General features: G+C 50.3%; 1 protein-coding gene across 1 annotated transcript in view; it reads right to left on the bottom strand.

Moving 5' to 3' along the window:
- Positions 1 to 3,945: 3,945 nt before the first annotated feature.
- LOC121848854 (roundabout homolog 2-like) overlaps positions 3,946 to 27,100 on the bottom strand; it is a 61,076-nt gene continuing 37,921 nt past the window's right edge. Inside the window, exon 3 of the mRNA XM_042334017.1 lies at positions 3,946 to 4,082. Coding sequence (XP_042189951.1) covers positions 3,946 to 4,082 — 137 coding nt within the window. The remainder of the gene's footprint in view (positions 4,083 to 27,100) is intronic.

Raw genomic sequence — 27,100 nt, 5'->3', positions numbered from 1 at the left:
ACAACCCATCTCATCTGAAGGACCATTATTGGCTGAACTTCCGCAGTTTGTCAACCCATTGGATGGGATAATTATCCCGTGAAATCCGTGACGAAACATTGCATTTTCCCCGCCTCCACCTCTCGTAACTCATTCATAATAGAGACGGACGGAGCTGTCTATCTGAGTTGTTACAGTTTACTGACACGCGTGGCGTGACATTGAGTTTGACAGTAAAGATTGAGGTAACACTGAAATAGAGGAAGGTTTGGGTAATATTCCGAGGGTGTCCTTGTGCTCTGCTTCAGCCTGTCAAGGTTTGTACGCCACTCGGCCCAAACAGTCATGCCGGTGTTTATACACCATACGAGTCTCTATCTCTCACACCCCGCTACTCACTCCCTCCCACACCCTCCCTTCCCTTCCCTCTCCCTCATGTGAAGGTCTAGCTTCTTCTCGAATAAATCTACACGATCCGATTCAATCACCACTTCAGGCAGCAAGCTCTACACTCTCATTCACCTCTGGGTGAAGTGGTTCACAGGGCCTGTGCAAACCCAGCGATAACAATGTGCAAACCTGGTGATAACGGGGTCTCAGTTAACTCCACAAATCCCACTGGCAAATCTATTCTGTAGCTGTGATGGCTGACTTTGACTGAAAATGTAAGAATTCTGGGAAAGCTCCTAAATGGTAATAATAATCCTTTACATTCGATATAACACCTTATCGCGTGACGAGATGTCTCAAAGCGCTTCACAGGATATCGAGCGATCCGGGATGCAATGCCGCCCTGCGCGAGGTGCGCTACATAAATGCAAGTTGTTGTTGTTGTTGTTGTTACTGCAAAGTGAACTGACTGTACGTTTTGTGGCTGAAACACGGCAGCCGATTGCGCACACCGGTGTCCCGCAAACAATCGTGGATTGAGTGACCGAATCGACTTAACAACCGGGTTTCTGCTTACTGCTGGGTAAACAGATGTGCTTGGAGTCAGGAAACTTGCCTCAGGTTTCGTCCCCGCCCGGGAATCACACCCGGGTCCTCTCGCTGGCGAGGTCTCCTCCACCCAGTACGCTACAGGACTCTCAAGTTGTGTAGGAAGCTGTAGGAAGTGCAGTGCTGTGCGCGTAGGATGTGAGTGACTGCTCTGTCAGTGCGTGCTCTCTCTCTCTCGCTCACACACACACACACACACGCTCCCAGCCCTGATGTTGCCTATAATAGAAGGTGACACGAGAGCAGATTCTGCAGTCGCAGACATCCATGTAAATTAGTCACTAATTTAATTTTTTTCATTAGGGATATCAGCGTCTAATAACTCCAACCTCAGCGTTCAAATTCCATCACTGTCTTCATATCACACACCGTTGTCAGGCCACACAGTCCACACCGCGTACATATGCACACACAGAGTCACACACACAGGCTCACACACACACACACATACGCACACACACACGCACACACACACCCACACAGGAGTCATACACACACACACAGTCACACACACATACGCACACACACACGCACACACACACCCACACAGGAGTCATACACACACACACACAGTCACACACACATATGCACACACACATACACACAGAGTCACACATACACACACACACAGTCACAAACACACTGTCTCACATGCAGTCTCTCACACGCAGACATTCACACTCACAATGGACAAACCTACAGTCCACGCACACAGGTATGCACGGCACAGAGATGTACACACACACGCGGCACACACTCAACAACAACAACAACTTGCATTTACACACTGCCCTTCACACGAGTAGCATCGCGGGTGCTAGATAGTGGCGGAGCACAATGACAAGCCAGGGGGAGGAAAATCGGGAAGGAGGTGGCAAGGATTGAGGGAGAGAGTTCCAGTTCTCCGGGTATAGTGGCTCACTATGCTCACTCACACACGCACGGATACACACACAGTCGCACAGTCAAATACTGAGTCACACAATCACACATGCGCATTCACACTCACGCACACGCACCCATCCGCACACACTCACACACATGCACTCATTTAATTTCACGCACATTCACACGGACACAAGTTAAGGAATGGCAGCCTGTTTTGCACACCGGCATACTAACAATAAAAATAATAATCCTTGCATTTGACAAAGCACCTCAGCACGTCATTGAGACGTCTCAAAGCGCTTCACAGAATACGCTGTAAAGTGTAGTGACTGTGTATTCTGTTGGCGAAATGCGGCAGCCAATTGCGCACGGCAGTGTCCCACAAACAGCCTGGCAGTGAGTGACCAATTTTATTTGGGAGATTGTCGGTCAGGCTGCCGGGGAGAGAAGAAACTCCCTTCTCTTTTCCAACAGTCCTGCGGGATCTTTAACATCCACCTGTACGGGGGCAGACGGGACCTCGGTTTAGCTTCTCATCCGAAGGACGGTATCTCCCCGACAATACAGCGCTCGACTGTGAGCTCAAAGTCCCTGATGTGAGGCTCAAAGCCACATCCTCCTGACCGGGAGACGAGACTGCGAGCGGCCGAGCCAGGTTGAGATATAAATCTGAGTCTGAGGTCGCTCTCTCTCTCTCTCTCTCTCTCGTTGTGTTTATCTGATGTAATCGTGCTGTTAGCTTGGTAAGGCGTAAACAGAAAGCTGCTCAGATGTAAACGCTGTGTATACGGCACAGCCTCACAGCATTAATCAGTTGACTGGGTGAAGATCTTATAAACAAATAAAAGGGGTTATTTGTTATTCCGGGTCTCGGTGGGGGTGGGGGGGGGCCTGAGATTTTACGGCAGTAACTTTTGACCCAAACCCACTTCCTGTAGCGCCTCACAGACATGTTCCCCTGCCCAGTCACTCCAGCGATCACGCTCCCGCCTCCGAGTCAGAAGGTTGTGGGTTCAAGCCCCACGTCGGGACGTCAACTCACACAGTCTTAAATGGTAACTTAATAATAAATTTAATAATAATGTGGTCGCTCAAGCCACGGCCGTTTGTGGGGACACTGCGGTGCGCAATTGGCTGCCGCGTTCGCCCACAAATATACAGTCAATTCACTTTACAGTGTGTTCTGTGAAGCGCTTTGGGACGTCCTCCTGACGTGAAAAGCGCTATATCAAATGCAAGGATTATTATTATTATTATTGTGGGTTCAAGCCCCACGTCGGGTGTTTGAGACGCCCCTCAGGCGTGATAAGGCGCGATATCAAACGCGAGGCTTATTATTATTTTACACACGCCTGACACAGAGACTCAGTGAGGGTCGCCCGCTGTGTACCCCCAGCGTCTCTAACCTCCCCTTTAATTCCTCCTTGTAATTATCTTAAATTTGTGCCTCGGCTGATTGACTGGCGACCAGTGAAGTGATCGATCGCTGCTCACACCATTGTAACCCTTTGCGGTCTCACAGCCCTCACTCGAGGCTGCACCATTAACCCTCTCAGCTCCAGTCACAAACATCTCAGGCCTCTCTTCAGATCAGAAACCCCATTAGCGATGACAATAATAACGAGAATCCTTACATTTGAATATAGCGCCTTATCACGCCGTTGAGACATCTCGAAGCACTTCGCAGAATACACTGTCAAGGGGATTGACTGTGCGTTCGTGCGTGAAATTCGGCTGCCGCAGCAGCGTCCCACGAAAGTCGTGGATTGAGTGACGAGGGAATTCCAGAGCCTCGAAGTATATTGGCTGAAGGCACGGCAGCCGAAGGTGGAGCGGAGGACTCGGGAGACGAGGAGGAGGCCAGACCCGGAGGAACGAAGGCAACCACTACACTACAGAACTCCACGGGGCTGATCGATTGGGGTCTGAGCTTCTCTGCGAGTGTGCAGGGTAGGGGTGGGATGGGGTGGGAGGCAGGGAGGTAAGTGTAACCAGCGTAGTAACTGTATGAGCTGCTCACTAAGAGAGAGAGAGAGAGAGTCTGTACGAGCACAGAAACCAGGCGCTGTGTGCAGTGCTTTAGGCGATTGCTGGCAGCAATTTCATGGCCGGCTGACTCCCGTTTCTTTTAGTTAGCCTTTCTATAAACCTCTCCTGACCCCTGTCCCAGGCGCCAACACCTGGGTAGGCCACGGGCGACGGGACGTGAGAGCGAGCTGTGACAGTGGGAAAGAAAAGCACATCGATCCTTCCTGACACATGAAATAACTCAGCTCTGAGGAAACCAGCGACTTGCTCCCGCCCACCTGGATAAATCAGCCGGGGTGTCTGACACATGCGGAAACCCATCACCGTGCTAAAGAGTCTCCAAACCAAACAGAATTCCATCCATCCCACCTACACATGGAAATCCCAGAGATAGATTGTTGGAATGAAATGCGCACTCTCTCTCTCCCTGGAAGGACGCATCCTGCCCACCTAATTCTGGAGAGTATCAGGCACGGGTTGGCAAGAGCCAAGGCTTGGGGGACCCCAGAGTGTGCGTTGGGAGTAACTGCTTAAGCCTAACCAGCTAAAACCACAGAGCTTGCCATTGAGAGCGCTGTCTGGTAAGCTTTCCCGCTGCTTGTCCAGCCAGGACCACCCTACCTGTCAAGGCTTTGGCTTGCAGGGTTAACAGGAGCTGAGTGGGAGGATTCCCTGCCCCCAGTGACTGGCCTGCCCTTCCAGGTCCTGCCGGTCAACCAGGACTGGGCTGTCATCAGCAGTGCCCTGGAATACTGTGGACCCCCCTGGCTAACAGGGAACAATTTGTTCCTGTCTATTCCCTGCCCACTCCATGTTCCCCGCCCTGTCCGCTCCACCATCAGAGGTCAGGCCTTCAGCCTGTCTGCCCCCACTCTCTGGAACTCCATCCTGGAGCCTCTCCACTCAACCCCCTCCCTTGCCTCCTTCAAGGCCCATCTCAAGATATTCCTTTCAACCATACCTTCAGGCATCTTCCCATTCCCCCCACCACTTCCCCTCTCCGATCCTGCAAACCCTTCACTGTTCAGTGGTTTGGGACATCCTCCTGACGTGAAAGGCGCAGTATAAATGCGATTTGGAGTCCCGTAGCGGTTAGCAAGCGGGAGGATCTGGGTTCGATTCCCGGGTGGGGCAAAACCTTAGGCAAGTTTCCTTACACCACAGGTTAACCTCTGTTAACCTAGCAGTAAATAGGAACCCGGTTGTCAGTCGATTGGCGGATCGCTTTCTGGGGGTAATAATGCCTCAAAAAAATTGTGGTCACTAAACCCACCACTGTTTGCGGGACGCCGCTGTGCGCAACTGGCTGTCAATCCACTTTACAATAAGAATATAAGAGCATAAGAATTTGCTAAGCAAAAGTAGACCAAGATCTATCCAGATCAGCTTCCACTATCATGGCAGTCACATGCACATGTCATGTCCCAAAATATATACTGTACCCAAGATATTATTTCCTGAAATAAATCTATCTAACTTGCTTTTGAAAGAATCAACACTTTCTGCTTCACACCATCTGTCTCCCTTGGGAGCTTGTTCCCTACATTTACCGCTCGCTCACTGAATTAGTGTTTCCGCGGATTTGTTCTGAATTTACCCCCATTCAATCGCAGGCCGTGTCCTCTGGTTCTACTGTTCGGGACAAGATAAAACAGCTTATCAGGGTCTATGTTATCTATTTCCTTCAGAATGTTGTAAAGGGCAATCATATTGCCTCTTAACCTTCTCTTCTCCAGTGTGAACATGCCCAGTTTACCTAATCGCTCCTCCTAGCCCAGTCCCTCCACCCCCTCAATCATTTTGGTTGCCCTCCGTTGTATCCTCTCAATCGTTGCAATATTCTTTTTGTATTGCGGTGACCAGAACTGCACACAGTATTCCAATGCTTTATGGAGTGGCAGGATTGCCTTACTATTTTGGCTCAGTTTAATAACAATAATAATAATAATAATCCTTGCATTGCCCCATCACATTTTTCAAGACACTCCAAAGCGCTTCACAGGACACATTGCAAAGTGAACTGACACGCAGTATATCCTGTGAAGCGCTTTGAGACGTCTCATCGACGTGTAAGGCGCTACATCAAATGATTATTGTTAGAACACTCCCACACCTGCTCTGTGGGGCTGGCCTCAGTTCCCTCCCCTCCCCTTCCCTCCTCGCTTCCTCACCTCTACCGTCCCCTCGCTCTGGCCCTGACCTCCCCCCCCTCCCCTTGCACTTGATAATAACATTGCATTTGATATAGTGCCGTATCACAACTTCTAGACGTCTCAAAGTGCTTCACGGAATATACTGTAAAGTGAATTGACTGGGTTTTGTGAGGGAAACGGGGCAGCCAATTGCACTCAGCAGTGTCTCACAAACAGTCGTGGATTGAGTGACCAAATTATTATTATTATTTTATTTTGTGAAGGGATTATTACCCCCGGAAAAGCGATCTGCCAATCGACTAACAACTTGCTGCTCGGTAAACAGAGGCGTGTGGAGCAAGTAAACTAGCCCAAGGTATCGCCCTACCCGGGAATCGATTCTGGGTCCTCTCGCTTGCGAGGCGAGTGCTCTAACCACTAAACTATTTCCCCCCCGTTCCCCTCACCCTGGTCCCGACGCCCTGTAAAGTGCTGATGATCTCCTCTCACCGCAATCGATGGGAAGAGGCCACCCTGTAATGGGCTGTATTAATGATGAAAAATCTGCTCGTCAGCTCGCTGTCACACACACATTCATCACCGCCTGGCCTGACATTCCACTACCCACCCACCACACACACACACACACACACATCATACCATCTCCACACACAGACACACACACACACCCATCGCACCACCTCCACACACACACACACACATCGCACCACCTCCGCATACACACCCCCTTCACACCACCTCCACTCACACACACGTACACAAACAATCACACCACCTCCACACACACATACCCGTCACACCACCTCCACTCACACACGCCCATCACACCACCTCCATACAGACACACACACACACATACACCCATCACACCACCTCCACACACACACACACACACACTCCGACTCACCCCCCAGCACTCTCCTCTCCCTCTGTCCTCTCCCGCTGTGTCTCACTATCTCTCTGTGTGTCAGTCTCAGTCTCTCTCTTAGTCTCTGTCGGTCTCTCCCACTCTGTCAGTCTATTTCTTTCAGTCTCTCTCTCTGTGTGTCTTTCCCTCTCTCAGTCACTCTTGCTTTGGGTGTCTCTCCTTATCTTTCTCTCCATCTCTCCTCTCTCTCTCTGCCTCTCCATCTCTCTCTCTCTCTCTCTGTCTCTCTTGTACACTAATTGACAAGCTTGCCCAGCACTTGATTGTGTAACAAGCCCCCCCACTCCCCCGAGTATAATTATACAAACGTTTAATGTTATTTCACCCTTGGGTGAGGATGTCAGGCTTGAGGAGCAGCCATGTAACCTGGTAATAAATTAATTCTCACGCTCGCCTCAATCCTTCCGTCACACGAGAGGTGAGGTCAAGGCAACCACTCCGCACCCCAACACGACACCCCATCCCCCGAACCGGCCACCCCCCCACTCCTCTACACTAACACTCAACTAACATCTAATAAGATACCTACCGTAACCTACTGGTGTTCGCTCACCCACTGGAGCTCTCTACTCTAATCCCATTGCCTGCTCTCTCTCCATCATATCTGAAGTGTTTATTACTATTTTCCTAAAGTATTAATTCCCTTTTAATTGCTTTACAGACTCGGCTTCAACACTCCAATCTTTTGCAAATCCGATCCAATGTCTGTAACGCGAAAATATCCAAATCGCATCAAAGGATTTATTTTAAACTGTAGGGATTGTATATTTGGAAGTAAACGTGGCAGCTAATTTGTACACAATGACGTCCCACAAACTGCCATGAAGCGAGGGACCAATTTTATCTGGGGATTGCTGGCCAGAGTAGTGGGAGAGAGAGTGGGATTTTTGTGGGATCTTTAACGCCCACCTGAACAGGCACAAACAAACCTCGGTTTAACACCTCATAGAAGGAAGACGCCTCTAACAATGCAGGGCTCACCCTAGCACTGCCCTGAGCTCCCCAAAGTGGGGCATTAACCCCTAACTTCCTGACCCAGAAGCCAGAGTGCTGCCTACTTTCAATGAGCTTCAAAGTAAGACAAAAAATAACAGTGAGAGAGCGAGAGAGAGAGCGAGAGAGAGACACCCCCCACCACCAGTCCATTGCATTGGAGCGTCAGCTTAAGACTGTGTGATTCTAAATCCTGACGTGGGGTCTTGAACCCACAACCTTCTGACTCGGGGAGGCGAGAGCATTTACCACTACACCAGGCAGAGAAAGAGATGCACAGACAGACGAAGCCAAGGATCTGCGAGGCGAATGAGTGTGAGAGCGAGTGTGAGCAGCGGGCCGACTCAGCCAGGCTACGGTTCAAATCGCTTTGAGGCGGGAAGTGCCGGCCCGTTAATTAAGGAGCGAAACCGATATTCAAGGTGGAAACAGCGAGTTGCACTGTGACGATCTGTGTCGGCAACTCTGTGATCCCACCCAACGCACACACTGCACCCCACGTCCGACACGCGCCCACTCCACTCTCTCTCTGGCTCTGCCCTATCTCTCTGGGTCCTGTAGCTCAGTGGTTAGCGCGCTCGCCTCGCAAGCAAGGGAACCTGGGCTCGATTCCCAGGCAGGCCGAAACGTTGGGCACGTTTCCTCGCTCCACACGCCTCTGTTTCCCTAGCAGTAAGTGAGAACCCGGTTGTGAGGTCGATTTGGCCACTCGATCCACGACCGTTTGCGGGGACGCAAATTGGCTGCCTCGTTTCGCCCACAAAATATACAGTCAACTCACTTGACACTGTGAAGAGCTTTGAGACGCCTCGAAGACTTGATACGGCGCTGTATCAAATGCAAGGATGGTAATTATTTATTATTACCGCACACGACACACACCCCACCTTACGCTGAAACCGTTAAGAGCTTCGAGACGCTGGCCCCGCGGGAGCGGTGCTGAGTAAGTGCACGGTTGTTGTCGCTGCGTGCAAATTGGCTGCTGCGTTTGCACAACAACAAGATTGCATTTATAGAGCGCCTGTCACGCCGGGAGGACGTCCCAAAGCGCTGGACAGTTTGGGTCGGGACCCGAGCAGCGGGGAAATGGTCAGGGTGCGGGGAGGGAAGGGAGGGAGCGAGGAGGGGGTAGAGAGTCGAGAGGGGAGCTGAAGGCAATTCCGCTTTGTAGGAGCACCGTGCGTTTGAGACGTTCTGATGTTACAGGTGCCGTGTCGAGTGCCGGATTATTTATTTATTGATGTTGGCGAGAAAGAAGACTTTTGCTGAGCGTGTTTAAGGGTGACCCCCCCTGACCTCTCGTCCTGGCTTGGGCCTGTGTTTACCCAGCTCCCTCTCCTCTCCGCTCTCCCAGTCCATTAAAGGCGACTGGGGAGATAATCAAAGAAGCACACCCAGTGATCAATCAGTCAGCCAGTATTTGGTTCGTAAATGTTTATCAGGAGAGAGACAGCCTGCAATCCCCCAGCTCCTCTCTGTCAGCAAAGGCTCCCTCCCATTAGAGACCCAGGGCGGTCCTCTCTCTCTCTCTCTCTGTCTCCCCATCTCTCTTTGTCTGTCTCTCCATCTCTCCCTTTCTCTGTCTGTCTCTTCCTCTCTCTCCGCCTCTCTCTTCCTCTCTCACTCTGTATCTCACTCCGTCTCTCTCTCTCCCTCTCTCCCTCCCTCCTTACCTATCTCTCTGGTTCTTCCTCCTCTCTCTGTCACTCTCTCTTCCTCCTCCCTCCCCGTCTCTTTCTCTGGCTCTCCCTCTCTCTATCTCTCCCTCTCTTCCCACCCTCTCCTTCCCTCTCTCTACCTCTCCCTCTCTCTGTCTCTCTTTGTCTCTCCCTCTACCTATATGGGGATTGGGGTGGTGGGGCGGATTAGTGATGGGTGCGAAGGGATGCAGTGGGGTGGGCTGGGTGTGGGTTAGTGATGGGTGGGGTGGTGGGGGATTGCAGTTCGGAGTTGGGGGAATGGGTTAGTGGCGCATTTTCCAGTGTCGTTATACTGCGAGATAAACACGTTCTTTGTAAACACTTTACTACCTCGTTAACTTTCACGCCCGCCTCTCTGTCCTTTTTTAAATGGGTTCCTAAATATCTGGTGGCTATTGCCATACATTTGGGTAAAAAAATAGTGACGCTGTTTAATTATCCTTCACAGTCCAATTCATTCTGGTTTCCAGCGGATCAAGGCTTCCCGCAAGGTCCCAGCCACTTAAATTCACAGCTCCAGAATTTATGCTTTTAATTTTCTGCTAACTGCCCCGTTAAGGAGGAGGGGCACATATTCCTAGGAATGTGCTTGGAATCATTCCACTGGCCTGTGAAAGGATTTCCTGGATATAATGAAAATGCCTTTCGCCCGTTCTCTCTCGCTCTCTCTCTCTGGTGATTTACGCCTGTAATTAGAGAGACAGAGAGAGAAAGAGAGAGAGAGCTTCAAGGCTACAGTTATGGCGTGTCTTTAACACGTTACATAGCTGGTCATAGATGGGTAGGATTCTTTCCGCGGCTTAGTAGAATACACGGTTTACACTGGCTACGCACTGAGTTTTCACTCACGCGGTGAAAAAATAATAATTCTTGCATTTGATATAGCGCCCTGTCACGTCGTTGAGACGTCTCAAAGTGTTTCACGGAATATACTGCAAAGTGAAGTAGCTGTATGTTTGGCGGTTGAAACGCAGCAGCCAATTGCGGACAGCAGTGTCCCACAAACCGTCGTAGATCGAGAGAGCACATTTTTTTTGAGGGATGATTTTATTACCCCCCGGAAAGTGATCCGCCAATCGATTACCAAGCGGGTTCCTATTCACTGCTCGGTAAACAGAGGTGTCGGGAGCGAGGAAACTTGCCTAAGGTTTCGCCCCGCCCAGGAATTGAATCCAAGTCCTCTTTCTTGCGAGGCGAGTGCGCTAACCACTACGCTACAGGACTCCACACTTACCCTCTGGGTAAAATCCTTCCTCGTATCTGTCCTGAAATTGCCCTTTAAAGCTCTAAACCTGTGTCCTCTTGTCTCGGCCTGTGTGAGAGACGGCTGGGGCTGGGTGGGGTGGTGGGGGGGAGAGAAATCACACACCCACAAGGAGACAACCACCGCCAAGCCCCCGTGCCCTTTCGAAATCTCTCTCCTTTAAAAATAACTGAAGGAAAAGCAGTTTGCAAACGAGCCTGTCCTTGAGAATCTTCCACAATTCACCGCCGTCTTCTACCTTAAGAGAAAATGGCTCCGAGGTGCCTAAGATTGGACCGGAGGGGAGATTCCCGAGCCTGAGAGTTCACGTTACGTACCCTGAGGGCAGTGATTTAATGCTATTACCCTCAAAGAGCAGTCAGTGTGTGTGTGTATGTGCCTGTTACACAGCAGATCTGCCTCAGTGTAAGGGCAGAGCCAGAGAGCGAGAGCGAGAGAGCAAGAGAGAGAAAGAGCTCCTTCTCATCCCTCATCCAACATTAATGCTCGTTATATTTTTAATGAGACTCAGCCCTGGGCAGTGACAGGCTCAGCCCGGCTGTGAGACACACACTCTGACTAACAGCACTGCATTCGCCCTTGTGCAACGCACAGCCCGGGAGTTCAACCGACACGGAGGGTTATGTGGTGTGACAGCGCAGCCCATTACAGTGCAGTTAGAGAGGGCACTCAGTGTGGGGGATAGACTCACTTCGGGTAGACAGACACACACACACACAAACACCTATACACAAGCATACAGCGGCTCACACAGTGAACGCACACACACAGAGACTCACACAGGCAACGCGTGCACTCATGCAGCGTCTCTCACACACACACACACACAGTGTCTCACACACACACACACACCACACTGTCTCACACAGAGTCTCACGCACACACAGTGTCTCACACACACAGAATCTCACGCACACACACACACACACTGTCTCTCACACAGAGTCTCACGCACACACACACAGAATCTCACCCAATGAACACACACACAGCGTCTCACGCAAGTGAACACACACACACACACACTCATACAGCGTTTCACGCGCACACACAGCATCTCACACACACACACACAGCGAATCATACACTCATACACACAGTGAACATACACTTTCTCTTTGGTCAGCCGGGTGTCTGGACCCATTTGGAAACCCATCACCGTGCTTCGGAGCATCCAAACCAAACTGAGAATTCCATGAATCCCACCTACACATGGGAATCCCAGAGATAGATTGTTGGAATGAAAGCGCACTCTCTCTTCCTGGAGGGACACCTCCTTCTTACCAGAATCTGGAATGTATTATGCGCAGATTTGCAAGAGCCAAGGCTTGGGGGACCCCAGAGAGTGCGTTGGGGTAACTGCTGGAGTCTAACCAGTTAAAACCGCATAGCTTTGCCATTGAGAGCGCTGTCTGGTAAGCTTTCCCGCTGCTTGTCCAGCTAGGACCACCCTACCTATTAAGGCTTTGGCTTTCAGGTTTAACAGGAGCCGAGTGGGAGGATTCCCTGCCCCCAGTGACTGGTCTCTGCCCCTCCAGGTCCTGCCGATGGCTGTGCCGTGCTATGATCAGCAGAGCCCTGGTATACTGAGGACCGGTCTGGCTCAGGAACCGGAGGAGAGACCGTCACAGAGGTTGAACACGGCGACATGTTTGGCAGCGGAGTATAAGAATCGAGCCAGCCCTCTGTGGGGTTCTCCAGGCCGGTGTTCCTGAGCCACCAACATCCCCCCAACCTTACCCCCCACCCCCCACCCCCACCAACCACCACCCTACAAAAAATAACGACAAGTCACTGTTGTAGTTGTGGAGCTTTTCCTGCCGCGGTCGGATTGAGTTAAAAGCTGAAGCTAAACTGAAGGAATGTGTCACTCGCCAACTGATGTGGTGAACAACACGAAACTTAGCAGCGGTACAAAAGTCAATGGGATCTGTATTCTAAACTCTCTCAACCCTCTCGTGGGAGTCCACCGCACCCCCCCGCCCCGCAACCCCCGACCCCCCCGAGCCTTGCACCCCTCCTCCGTACCACTCCCAGTCAGCGGTGGGAAAATCACAGGACCTTCCCGTCAGGAATGCCGACCCCAACTCAAAGGGCTCAGATCAGCTTCGCTCACACTCACGTTCTCTCTGTCCCCCCCTCTCTCTCTCTCTCTCCCCCTCTCTCACTCTCTCTTTTCTCTCTCGCTCCTCACTCTCACGCTCATTTTCTTTCCCTCTCCTATCACGTGTGCTCTCTTTCTTGCTGTGTCTCTCTCCCAAATTCTCTCCCCCACCCCCTCACCCCTCTCTCTCTGTCGCTCTCTTTCTCCCACTCTCTTGCTGTCATTCTCTCTCTTCTCTTTCTCTCGCTCTCTCCTCCTCGCATGCTCTTTCCTGACTTGTCTTTTGCTCTCACTCTCCTCCTCTTATCTCATTCTCTCTCTCCGTCACTCTCTTTCCCTCGTTCTCTTTCTCTCTCTTTCTCTCCCGCTCTCCCTTTTTCTAGCGCTCTCCTTCATTCAGCTTACAGAACAGTGGACTGTGAAATGCTTTGAAACGTCCTGCCGACGTGAAAGACTCGTATCATTAGCAACAATAAATTACGTAAATCAAACGTAAATTACAATCTCTGACTAATTAGCACATCACAGGACACATCCCAGTGTTGGCTTATAATAATAATCCACCCCATTACACAAAGGACATGTTAGAAAACATCACCGATTGGTGTTTACTAACAGGGGGGAGGCTGTTTTAATAACTATTTAATGATACTTCATAATATTGAAACAGTTTAATATTAAACAAAGTTTAATAATAATAATAATAATAACAATAATCCTTGCATTTGACACGGCGCCTTACCACGTCGTTGAGACGTCTCAAAGCGCTTCGCAGGATACACTGTAAAGTGCGGTGACTGCGCATTTTGTGGGCCCAGCGGTGTCCCACAAACAGCCGTGGAGCGAGTGACCGATTTTATTTGGGGGGAATTGTTGGCCAGGACGCCGGGAGAGAGAAACTCTCTCCTCTTTTTCCAATAGGGCCGCGGGATGGTTAACGTCCACCGGAACAGGCACAGACAGGATCTTGGTTTAACGTCGCATCCGACGGATTCCCCCGTCCTTCGGGTAAAGCTTCCACCACCTCCCCTCCCTCTCCCCCCCCCACCACTCCCACTCCCCCCTTTGGCTGGCAGTGGGGTGACAACACTGACAAGTGCTGCGCTGAGTGTGATGAAGTGCTGAGCCCCAGTAAACACTGGGTTACAGCATTGTTTATTGCTCGCCATAAACTCGCGGCTCGCCTGGCCCGCAGCTTATCTGCTGTCCTCCAACCTGCGGGAGGGCGTGAAGCAAACAGTGATTTCCCAGCCGGACTCTTGACTGTGCCGATCAGTGGGACTGGTGGTGGGTAGATGCTGATTTCCTCCGCACGCACAGCTCCCACCCTACCCCCATAACACACACCCACAACACACACGCCACACACACACACACATCCACAACACACACACCCACAACACACACGCCACACACACACACATCCACAACACACACACCCACAACACACACGCCACTCACACACACACCCAAAACACACACACCCACAACACACACGCCACTCACACACACACCCAAAACACACACACCCACAACACACACGCCACACACACATCCACAACACACACACCCACAACACACACGCCACACACACACACAAAACACACAACCACAACACACACACCCACAACACACACACCACACACCCACAACACACACACCCACAACACACACACCCAAAACACACAACCACCACACACACGCCCACAACACACACACCACACACCCACAACACACATGCCCACAACACACACACCCAAAACACACCCACAACACACACGCCCACAACACACACGCCACACACACATCCAAAACACACACACACACCCACCACACACGCTTTTATAAGAGTTATTTACATTACAACTTACGCACGAATTGGCTGCCATGTTTGCCTACCATATGCAGTTGCCCTGAAGTGTCCTTTCTCCCCCACATCTGCGCCATGACCGGTACTGCCTACCACCATCTCCGCAACATTGCCAGACCCCTGAGGCTGCCGAAACCCTCACCCACGCATTTGTCACCTCAAGGCTCGATTACGGGAACTCCCTCCTCATGTACTCTCACGCACCAGGCTCTGTGACCCCATCACTCCCACCCTCGCCCGACTCCACTGGCTCCCCATCCCCCAGAGGATCGAATTCAAGATCCTCGTCCTCACCTTTAAGGCCATCCATTGCATTGCCCCCTCCTACCTCTCTGACCTGCTGACTCCCTACCAACCTGCCCGCCCCCTCCGTTCATCAGGCTCCAGCCTGCTCCATGTCTCCCGCCCGACCCACCCTACCATCGGTGGCCGGGCTTTCAGCCTCTCTGCCCCCACACCCTGGAACTCCATCCCACGGTCCCTCGGCCTCGCTTCCTCCCTCGCCTTCTTCAAGGCCGGTCTCAAGACGCTTCTCTTCGACCGTGCCTTTGGTCTCCCTCCCACCTCTCTGCCTTCCCACACCCCTACACCACCCCTCCCCATGCTCGGACCCCGACACCTGACTGTTCAGCGCTTTGGGAAGTCCTCCCGACGTAAAAGGCGCTCTATAAATGTAATTTTGTTGTTTACAGTAAATCCTCCCATTTGCTGTAGGGCGTGGATTAAACGGTCGTGTGGTGATTAGTGCGCATTCGTCCCGCAAGCGAGAGGACCCGGGTTCGATTCCCAGGCGGGCAGGCCGAGACCTTAGGCAAGTTTCCTCACTCCGCACACGCACCTCTGTTTACCCAGCAGTAAGTAGGAACCCGGTTGTTAGTCGATTAGCGGATTGTTTTCCAGGGCTAATAATCCCCCCAGGACACGTCAAGTGATGTGAACGGCAAACTAGATGGACCTTGGCCTTCTTTCTTCTGGCAAATTCTTTCGTTCCTACGTTCTTATAACCTGTGAAGCATCTTGAGGCCTCGCAACAAAGTGATAAGGCGCTATATCAAAGGCAAGGATTATTATTAATATTAATATTATTATTATAACTCTCCTGCGGAGGCACAGTGGGCCTGGCCTTAGCACCAGGCACATTCTGAGACTATTATGATAATACAATTTGATTATAATGGAAGGAATAAGTACAATATCATGGAAAAACTCAATTATTGTGCCTGCAATAGCTGGGAGCCAGTGTTTGTGGGCAGCACCTGGGTCTAAAAGATATTAAAAACGAGCCTCTTATTGAAAATGTATTTAGCAAGCACACTTTGTAAATTATTCAACAGCTCCTGCTGCTGACACAGGGATTGTGTTAGGCTTGTGCTTTCCTGTTAAAATCTGATTAGTATGTCTGACACAAGCGGAATTTGAATCTTTGATGTCTTGGAGATTTGAAATGTCATTTTCCATCACCTTACGCCTGCCTAACGCTCCCCAGCCACTCCCCGGCGTTGCCGCGAGCATAAGCTATGGCTTCAGGCAAATGTGTTGGCTTTTTCTTAACCCGCACCCCCACTCCACTTTCCACCCCCATCGCCACCCACCCAACCACCCACCCACCATCAACCTCTGATCGCTAAATCCACCCCCACCCACGACACATCGAACTCTGTCTCTTACACCGGGTGCAGTGCGTCAGCCTGGCTCAGTGGTAGCGGTCTCGCCTCTGAGTCAAGAGGTTGTGGGGTTCAAGACCCCCACCTCTGGACTTGGAATCACACGGTCTAAGCTGATACTCCCAACACAGCGCTGGGGGAGGGGGGGTGTTGCATTGTCGGAGACGCCTTCGATCTGTTAAGGCACTGTAACAAATGCAAGGATTATAGTAATAGTTGTATTTGATAAGAGCGTCTTATCACATCGTTGAGACGTCTCAAAGCGCTTCATAGGATACACCGCCAAGTGGAGTGACTTGTGTATTTTGTGGGCAAAACGTGCCAGCCAACTACACACGGCGGTGTCCCACAAACAGTCGTGGAGCGAGTGACCAATTTTATTTGGGGGAATTATCGGCCAGGACACCGGGAGAGAGAAACTCCCTTCTCTTTTCCAACAGCGCCGCAGGATCTTTAACGTCCACCTGAACAGGCACAGACGGTTTCACGTCTCATCCGAAAGATGATGATAATTAGATGATGAAATAACCACTCGCACTTACACGGCGCTTACTCTCAGCAGAGCGAACGCGGAGCGAGGAGGGAGGGAGGGAGGAGCGAGGGTTGGAGAGTGTTGGAGGCGGCAATGGGAGTTCTGATCCGGACTATCAAAACTGCGAACTCAAAGTGGGCCGTTTTGTGGAACGTTACTGCGTGCAAATTTGCCTACGAAACACAGTCACTGCACTTTGTTGGTAAAAATAATATCCCTGGCATTTGATATAAAGCTTCATCACGTCATTGGGACGTCTCAAAGTGCTTCACAGTATGTAACGTACAGTGGGTTGACTGTGTACCTTGTGGGTGAAAAGCGGCAGCCATTTGCACACAGCAGCGTCCCCACAAACTCTCGTGGATTGAGTGACCGCAGTTTTTTTCTGATTATTATTGGTGGAAAGCAATCCACCAATCGACTATTAACCGGTGATTCTTGTGAACGCTGTAGAGACGTTTCATTGATGTGATAGAGGGGGCTGTATCCAATGCAAGGATTATTGTGGTCAGATGTGGGGATGATTAATTTTTGTAGTTCTCATTGTTATTTTTCCTGTGACAGTGTATTCACTTTGAGAGGACTTAGTTCCTCTTCAGCGCCACTGTTTTCAGCACAGTAAATTGTATTTTGTTATCTATATAAAAAAAAACCTTCCTGTTGTTTCTCCACCGCAACAATATTGGACACATAAATACACAACAGAGCAGACAGCTCTCACACATTGACAGCCCCCGGCAACACACACACACACTCTAGCATTCTCTCACTACCTATCTCTGTCTGTCTGTCTGTCTGTCTGTCTGTCTCTCTCCCTCTCTCTCAGTCTGCTCCGCGTTCTCGCACTCACACTCTCTCTCTCACTAGTTTTATAAAGATATTAAAATAATAATTTGTCAATCAATCCACGACTGTTTGTGGGACACTGCTGTGTGCGATTGGTTGCCACGTTTTGCCCACAAAATATAGCCTGTTCACTTTTAATCAGCGCCTTGGGGCGTCCTCCCGACATGAAAGGCGCTATACCAATGTAATTTTGTATTGTATTTCCAGGGTATTCTGTGAAGCCCTTCGAGATGTCTCGACGACGTGATAAGGCACGATATCAAAATGCAAGGATTATTATAACAATCTTTACATGTGATACAGCGCCTTATCACGTTGCCGAGACATCTCAAAGCGCTTCGTAGGATTTACTGTAAAGTGCAGTGGCTGTGTGTTTTGTGGGTGAACGCAGCAGACAATTTCTACACAGCAACATGTGTGTGTGTGTATGGGTGGGTGGGAGATTGTGTGTGTGTGTGTGCGTGCGTGTGTGTGATCACTTTAGGCGCACCCCTCACACTTATCCCGACACGATACTTGAACCCACAATCTCCTGACACTAAAGCGAAGGTACGAACGTTGAGCAAGAATGACTCCTCGCCCGCGAACACACACACACACACGCACACACACACATTCCACACAGACGCACACACTCAACACGCGCACACACTTACCACGTATACATTCATCTGCACTCGCGCTCACACAGCTGCTGCAAACAAAATAGACAATAAAGTAACAGACGGGGAACGAGAAGCGGGTAATTAATAGAGCGTTTCTGCGGGGAGCGATGGAGCGAGTGTTTATTCTATGCACAAGGAATGTTTGTATCTCATCAGTCATAAACCCTACCTCCCGAGCCCCATAAAGCCACGCTTCCACCTGGATGTTCGCAGTGTGTCAGCCCGGCTCAATCGCTCGCACTCTCTCGCCTCGCAGTCAGGCGATTGTGGGTTCGATCCCACCCCTTCCTCCCTGCCCCCCCCCCCCCCCCCCGTCCCCCACCAAGTCAGGTGTTTTAGATCCAGGCTCCAGTGCAGTGCTGGGGGGGAGCCTCGCATTATCAGAGATGTTGTACTTCGGCTGCCGCGTTTCACACACAAAATGCACAGTCACTGCACTTTACTGTATATCCGGTGAAGAGCATTGAGATGTCTCAACGACGTGATCAGGCGCTGTATCAGATGCGAGGATGCTTATTATTATGATGATGTCAGGCCGCCTGTGGGGGGATCACTGCTTATTAATAAGCCGCTGTTTACAGGGAACTGGACTTTGTGTTCGAGCGAGGAGGGGGGAATGGAGGAAAGGTTAAGAGAACACCAGTAATATTAAACTAGAAATCGTCCACACGGCCCTATACTTTCTCTCTCTCTCTCTCTCTCCATCTGTCACTGGCTCCGTGCTTTAATTAAAGGCCAGCAGCCGGGGTGAGGAGCTGGACCTTGACATTGGATTAGCTACACAGCCAGAGGCCAGCGTCTGCCTGTCTCTGCGTCACTGCATCAAGCCACAGTCACACAGGGCACGCGCAAGGGCAGTGCTGGGCAGGGGGAAGCCGGGCAAGGGGTACGGGTATAATCCAGTAAAACCCGCGTCAGTCTGATCTGCATAACTCGCACGATCACATCTGCCCCAAGTCCTGTTGAATTTCCTGTAACTTATGCAAGTTTCACACGAGTCCTACTTTGCATAAGTCGTATTATATGTACGGTCCCAACTGAGACCCCTTAAGTGAGGTTCACTGTAATAATAATCCTTGCATTTGGATACAACGCTTTTTCAAATCGTCGAGCCGTTTCAAAAGCTTCGCGGGATATGCTGCGAAGTGGACTGACTGCGTATTGTTGGAAGCGAACCGCGGCAGCCAATTGTGCACAGTCCCACAAAAACAGTCATGGATTGAGTGACCATATGTTTTGGGGGAAGGATGATTACCACCAGCAAGTCATTCGTCAATCGATTAACAACCGTGTTCCCTACTCACTGCTAGGTAAACGGAGTCACGTGGAGTTAAGGAAACCTCCCCAGGCGCAGACGGGGTCCGGGTTTAACATCTCATCTGGAGGATGGGGTCCCTGATAATGTGGTGCTCCCCACAACGCTGTACTGGAGCGTCAGTCTGGACTGTGAGCTCAAAGTCCCCGATGTGGGACTCAAAACCTTCTGACCCAGAGATGTGAGCGTGAGGGGCTCTGCCAGGGCCTGCGACTTAAGGTGGAAACGGGAATTTCTTCCTGGGAACAAGAATGTAAACGAAGGAGAGAGGGAGAGAGAGAGAGAGAGAGAGAGAGAGACAAAGAGAGTGAGTGGGGGGTGGGCATTGAGACAAGGAAGAGAAAGAGAGTGCAGAGAGCGAGTGTGAGAGAGAGGAAGAGAAAGGAGAGCGAGGAGAGAGATGGAGAGAGAGAGGAGAGACACTGAGCAGAGGAAGAGAGAGGAGAGAGAGAGAGAGAGAGGGAGGGAGAGAAAGTGACAGCCATTGAGAGGAGGAGGAAGAGAGAAAGCAGAGAATGTGAGATTGTTGGACCATGAGGTGAAGAAGCCAGAATGAGGACAAGCTGAGTGCAGTGTCCTGGGAGTTTAACACTTCAGGAACTCTCTATCTATCCTCGTGTGTGTCTCTCTCCCAGTCTTTCTCTCCCTTGGCCCTGTCTTTCTTTATCTCTGTCCCTCTCCCCTCATTTTCGCTCTTTATCTCTTTCTCTCCGTCTCTCCAGTTTCTCACTCTCTTGCTCTTGTTCTCGCTCTCTTTGGGGACTTTGAGCTCACAGTCCAGGCTGATGCTCCAGTGCAGCGCTGGGTGGGGAAGAGGGGGGGGGGGGGATGGAGAGAGAGCGCCGCATTGTCAGAGACACCATCCTTCAGATGAGACATTAAACCCGAGATCCCATCTGCGCCTGTTCGGGTGGACGTTAAAGATCCCGCAGCGCTGTTGGAAAAAAGAAGGAAGTTTCTCTCTCCCGGTGTCCTGGCCGACAATCCCCCAAACGAAACCGGTCGCTCGCTCCACGGCTGTTTGCGGGACACCGCCGTGCGCGATTGGCCTCCGCGTTTCGCCCGCAAAACACACAGTCACTACATTTTACAGGTGTATCCTGTGAAGCGTTTTGAGATGTCTCAATGACGTAATAAGGTGCTGTATCAAATACAAGGGTTATTATTGTTATAATTACTAATAAATAGTGTGTCGGGAACAAAGCACTCCGCTAATGGAGAGTTAAAGAGCAGCTCATATGCACAGGAGGGTGTGTCGTTCTCCCCCCCCACCCCCCACCTCCCCCCCCTCTCCCTTTGGGAAGAACGTAGCATTCAAGGAAATGGTTATTAATTCCCTTTAGTGGCAAAAAGTCATAAAAGCGTCTGATTCTCTCAGGGTCCTGTCGCAAATAAGCAGCTAACTGCTAAACGTCTCCTCATCAATCTTTAAAGGCGTGTGTAAGTTTATTAGTGAGATATTGCTGGGACTAATTACATTATATTAGGGAAGAACATTCATTGACTCTGTCATCTCATCTCTCGGGCAGGTCAACACTGGAAAAAATAACACTCATTCCGTTCACTCATTGTTTTGCTTTACGCTGTGTGTGTGTGTGAGTGTGTGTGTGTGTGAGTGTGTGTGTGTGTGAGCCCAGTGTGTCTGTATATGTGAGAGTGAGCCCAGTGTGTGTGTGTGTGTGAGAGAAAGTGAGCTGTGTGTGTGTGCGTTTGTGTATGAGCACTGAGTGTGTATGTGCGTGAGACAGTCAGCCGTGTGTGAGTGAGTGAGTGAGTGAGTGAGTGAGTGAGTGAGTGAGTGAGTGAGTGAGTGAGTGAGTGAGTGAGTGAGTAAGTGAGTGCAACATCTCACAAACAGCCATGGAGTGAGTGACCGATTTAAAAATCTCTTCTCCTTTCCGATAGCCCCACAGGATATTTAACATCCACCTGAACAGGCAGGTGGGATCTTGGTCTAATGTCCCAGCCGGACACCTCCAAAACACCCTCCCACACCCCAGCACTGCTTTGGAGCATCATCTTAGACAAGGTGACTCCAAGTCCCGACGTGGGGCTTGAACCCACAACCTGAAGGGGCGAGAGCGCTACCGCTGAGCCAGGCTGTTTCACATGATATGGAAGAGAACTGAACTGTGACCAACATATCACCACCTCCACATTGACATCCATCTACACCACCTGACTGGGTGAGGGACCCAGTTATCAGGACTCACCCACAAGTACACAGTCACTGCACTTGACAACAGTTGCCTATAAAGTCTATTGAGACCTTGTGATGGATAATAATACTAATCCTTGCATTTGATATAGCACCTTATCACGGTTTCGAGACGTCACAAAGCTCTTCCCAGAATATATTGTAAAGTTAATTTTGTGGGTGAAACGCGGCAGCCAATTGCGCACTGCAGCGTCCCACAAACAGCGAGGGATTGAGTGACCAAATACATATTTTTTTTGAAGGGATTATTATCCCCAGAAAAGCGATCCGCCAATTGACTAACAACCAGGTTCCTACTTACTGCTAGGCAAACAGAGGCGTGCGGAGTAAGGAAACTTGCCCAGTGTTTCGCCCTGCCCGGGAATCGAACCCAAGTCTCTCGCTTGCGAGGCGAGCGCCCTAACCTCTGAGCTACAGGACTCCGAACGAAAGCCGATTTCTTTTTCAGATGTGTAACCTGTTTGATGCCTTCCCTTTTCCCTATAATCATCTAACAGAGGATCACCACAAAGAGAGTCGCAGCAACTCACAAGAGGCAGCACTTCATACAGAACATGGTTGGGGTGGGGTGGAGGGCAACCAGCATGGCACGGGGCTAAGAGAGTTTAGAAGATGGCCAGACAAGGTACTGTTCAAAGCGGTTGTGGAGATGTTATAAGGTGATATGCCTTGCGTTTGATCCAGTGCCTTATCACGTTGTTAATACGTTTCAAAGTGCTTCGCAAGATGTACAGTCAAGTAACTGTGTAATTTTGTGGGGTGATCTTCAGCAGCTAGTTGTGCACAGCAATGTTTCATCAACAGCGAAAATGACCAATTTTATTTGGGAGGATTAACATCCACCTGAACAGGAACAGGCGGGGTCTGGGTTTAACGTCTCACTCGAAGGACAGCATCTCCGACAATGAAACACCCCACACCCCCCCCAGCACTGCACTGGAGGGTCAGCTTAGACTATGTGATTCCAAGTCCTGTCGCGGGGGCTTGAAACCACAACCTTCTGACTCAGAGGCAGGAGAGCTGCCCACTGAGCCAGGCTGAGACCCAGAGTTGCAGAGAGCAGCACAAGTGATGAGGTAGGGGGAGCGAGGAGCCTGCGGAAGACAAGAGTGAGGGGAGCACTGAGCGCAGGTGGGGTGATAGGATGGGGGGAGATTACAGAGGTCAGGAGGGGCAAGAGCAAAAAGGCATGTGAGGGGCTCAGCTGCTGGGTGTGTGGAGCCTGGTGAAGGATTTGCTCACAAAATACACAGTCACGACACTTTACAATATAACCTGTCAAGTGCTTGGAGATGTCCAGATAATAACAATAATGCTCATAATAATAATAATACAATATTATTATTATTATATTACTAATAACAATCCTTGCACTTGGCATAGAGTTTTATCACGTCCTTGAGACGTCTCAAACTGCTTCACAGAATATACCGTAGAGCGAATCGACCGCGTATTGCGCGGGCGAAAGTATGACGTGATAAGACGCTGTATCAAATCCAAGAATTATTATTAAGACGAGACGATACTTAACATTATTATTAGCTCAGAACTCCCACAATTGGCGGCTGTTGCACTATCAAAACGAAAGCCCGGGGAACGGGTGGATCAGAGCGACAATCCCACACACACACACTGTCACCAGTGAAGGCTTTCACACCAACAGTGGCTGTTGGAGAATGGTTGTAAATGAGGCAGATCCCCCCCCCTACCCCCGCCCCACCATCCACTCCCCACCCCCCCCAACACACACACACCCTCCGGCTTCTCCATTGACTGACTGCGGAAATCGCTCCATTTATTCTGTTCACTGAGTCATGACCTGGGGACAGTCAGAAAATTACTGATGGATTTTGGAATTGAACCTTGGCCTTTGCCCCCGGCGGCCGTCCATCTCTTTAGTGCGATGACACGCTCGGCCGGGTGGGTCATCGTCTCCTGGGGGGGGGTGGGAGGTGGGGGGCGCCTTGGGGGGGGGAAGAGGCTGAGAGGTGGGGAGGAAACGGCGGTGGGAGTGGTAGGACGGAGGGAGACGGTTAAACCGAGGTCCCTTCTGCCTGTTCTGGTGGATGTTAAAGATCCCGCGGCGCTATTCGAAAAGATAAGGGAGTTCCTCTCTCTCTCCCGGTGTTCTGGCCGACAGTAACCCCCAAGATAAAATCGGTCACCCGCTCTATGGCTGTTTGTGGGACACTGCTCTGTGAAACTGACTGCCGAGTTTCCTCCACAAAATACACAGTCACTCTGTTTTACAGTAAACGGGTTGAAGCATTTACTGTGAAATGGAGAAGTCCTTCCAAATGTCATAAGGCGCTATTACCAAATACAGGGATTATTATTATCAATACTTTAAAGGCTTAGAATGGAGTCCCGTAGCTCAGTGGTTACGAGTTCTCCCCTCGCAACGCGGCGAAACCTTAGGCAAGTTTCCTTACTCCACACGCCTCTGTTTGCCCAGTAGTAAGTCGGAAGCTGGTTGTTAGTCGGTTGGCGGATCGCTTTCTGGAATTAATAATCCCCTCGAACAAAATAATAATTATTTGGTCACCCAATCCGCGATGGTTTGCAGGACACTGCTGTGCGCAATTGGCTGCCGTGTTTCGGGCACAAAATATAGTCAATCTATTTCACAGTAAATCCTGTGAAGCATTTTGAGATGTCTCAATAACACCATAAGGCGCTATATCGAATGCAAGGATCATTATATATATTATTATTAATATCCTTGCATTCGATATAGCGCCTTATGGCGTCATTACTATTATTATTATTATGTTTTTTTTTAAGACAACAAACATAGAGAGAGTGTACAGCTCTTTCATCGCATTCGTAAACGGTTTTCTCACCGAGTTGATACATGCAAACATATATAGTTTTAAACATCTCATTTAAACCTACAATAATATTATTACTTGCATTTGATGTAGCGCCTTATCACATCATTGAGACGTGTCAAAGCACTTCACAGGATACACTGTGAAGTGAATTGACTGTAAATTTTAAGGGCGAAACGTGGCAGCCGATGGCGGACAGCAGTGTCCCACAAACAGTGGTGGAGTGAGTGACCAAAAATAATAATTGTCATTATTATTCTGAGACAGGACTTTTGATCGACCCTGTATGGCGGGCGGTGAGTGCGGGCGAGGAGTAGGTTAATCAAGAAAGCTAAACCCAGTTGTATTAAAAACAATTCCTGCCCCCTTCCCCCTCCCCGTCCTCTCCCTCCCCCCCAAACCCTCTCGCTTGATTTAGCAATCTGAGAGGCCGGCAAAATTGGTGACATTTGTCTCCAGGAGCTGCCTGACAACCACCAAATTAGCTGTGTGCGACTCAGTAATTCCGACTGCTCTCTCTCCCTCTCTCTGTAGCTCGGGGCTACGTAAACCAATGTACTTTCTCATTCTCTCCAGTTGTTTTATTAACGAACGGAACGGCCAGAGAATTCCTGGCGGCTGTTTTTTTGGCCAGGGATCCGCTCGGAAATTGCCTGCCGCAGATTGAATTGTTTTTATTCGGGTCATGTGAGCAGCTCATTGAGAGAGTGATCGGACATGCAGGTCTGACAATCCTATTCCCTCAGCTTTAATAATAATAATAATAAGCCTTGCATTTGATATAGTGCCTTATCATGTCCTTGAGACGACTCAAAGCGCCTCACAGGATATACGGTAAAGTGGATTGACTGTACATTTTGTGGGTGGAACACGGCAGCCAATTGCGCACAGCAGGGTCCCACGAACAGCTATGGAGTGAGTGACGACAAAAATAAATTGTGTGGGGGAGGGATTATTACCCCCGGAAAGCGATCCGTCAATCGACTAATAACCAGGTTCCTACTTACTGCTCGGTCAACAGAGGCGTGTGGAGTGAGGAAACTTGCTTAAGGTCTCGCCCCGCCCGGGAATCAAACCTGGGTCCTCCTGCTTGCGAAGTGAGCGCATTAACCACTACGCTACAAGACTACTGTCGGGAGCTGATTAAAGAAAACGGTCAGTATCAGCGGAGGTGGACAGCACGGTGTTTGACTATGAGTGCGAGTGAGTGTGTGTGTGTGGGGGTGGGGGTAGGGGGTGGATTTTTCACCAGCCCAACACACAGGTTAGTCCCAGCCCAGGCTGTCAGTCAGGCCTGACGTACATCCTCCTCGTGTTAGCCAGAAGGACCGTTGCCGTAAAATGTAGGAGTTTGGGAAAATTCTCAAGTGCGGAGGCATTTTTCAGGGCAGCAGAAAAGACAACTTAAGTCAGAAGTGAAGAATTTGCCACAAAATAATTTTCCTCCGTCTCAGCCTCAGAATATTTCAACTCAAAACGTACACTCCACGGAGGGTGAGATGGAGGGAGGGAGGGTCAGAGCCTGGTTGAGGTGACTGTGAACTCCTCCCCACCGGCCTGTGTGTCAGCCTGACTCAGTGGGTAACGTTTTCGCCTCTCAGTCAGAAGGTTGTGAAATCACATAGTCTAAGCTCAAGATCCAACGCAGCGCTGGGTGGGGGGGTGGGTTGTTGCATTATCAGAGGTGCCGTCCTTCGGATTAGACATGAAGCCGAGGTTCGGTCTGCCTTCAGGTTGACATTAAAGATCCAGCGGCGAAAAGAGAAGAGAGTTTCTCTCTCTCTCCCGGTGTCCTGGCCAACAATCCCCCAAATAAAACTGCTCACTCACTCCATGGCTCCTTGTGGGACGCTGCTGTGTGCAAACTGGCTGCCGCCTTTCCCGCACAAAATGCCCAGTCACTGCACTACACTTTACAGTATATCCTGTGAAGCGCTTTGAGACGTCTCGACAAAGTGCTGAGGCACGATATCATGTGCAAGGGTTGATTATTATTAATCGTTCTTTACGCTGAATCCACAGAGTGGCCGGTGGACTGAGGCAGGGAGATGGTGAACTGGTTTCATTCAAGCTGCGAGCACTGACAGTGACAGTGTGAGTGAAGGACCAGATCAGCTGGAACC

Source organism: Callorhinchus milii, unplaced genomic scaffold (genome assembly GCF_018977255.1).
Source record: "Callorhinchus milii isolate IMCB2004 unplaced genomic scaffold, IMCB_Cmil_1.0 Scaffold4, whole genome shotgun sequence".
Taxonomy (NCBI): Eukaryota; Metazoa; Chordata; class Chondrichthyes; order Chimaeriformes; family Callorhinchidae; genus Callorhinchus; species Callorhinchus milii.
The sequence above is the reverse complement of the archived record's forward strand: the minus strand, read 5'-3'. Positions and strand labels throughout refer to the sequence as shown.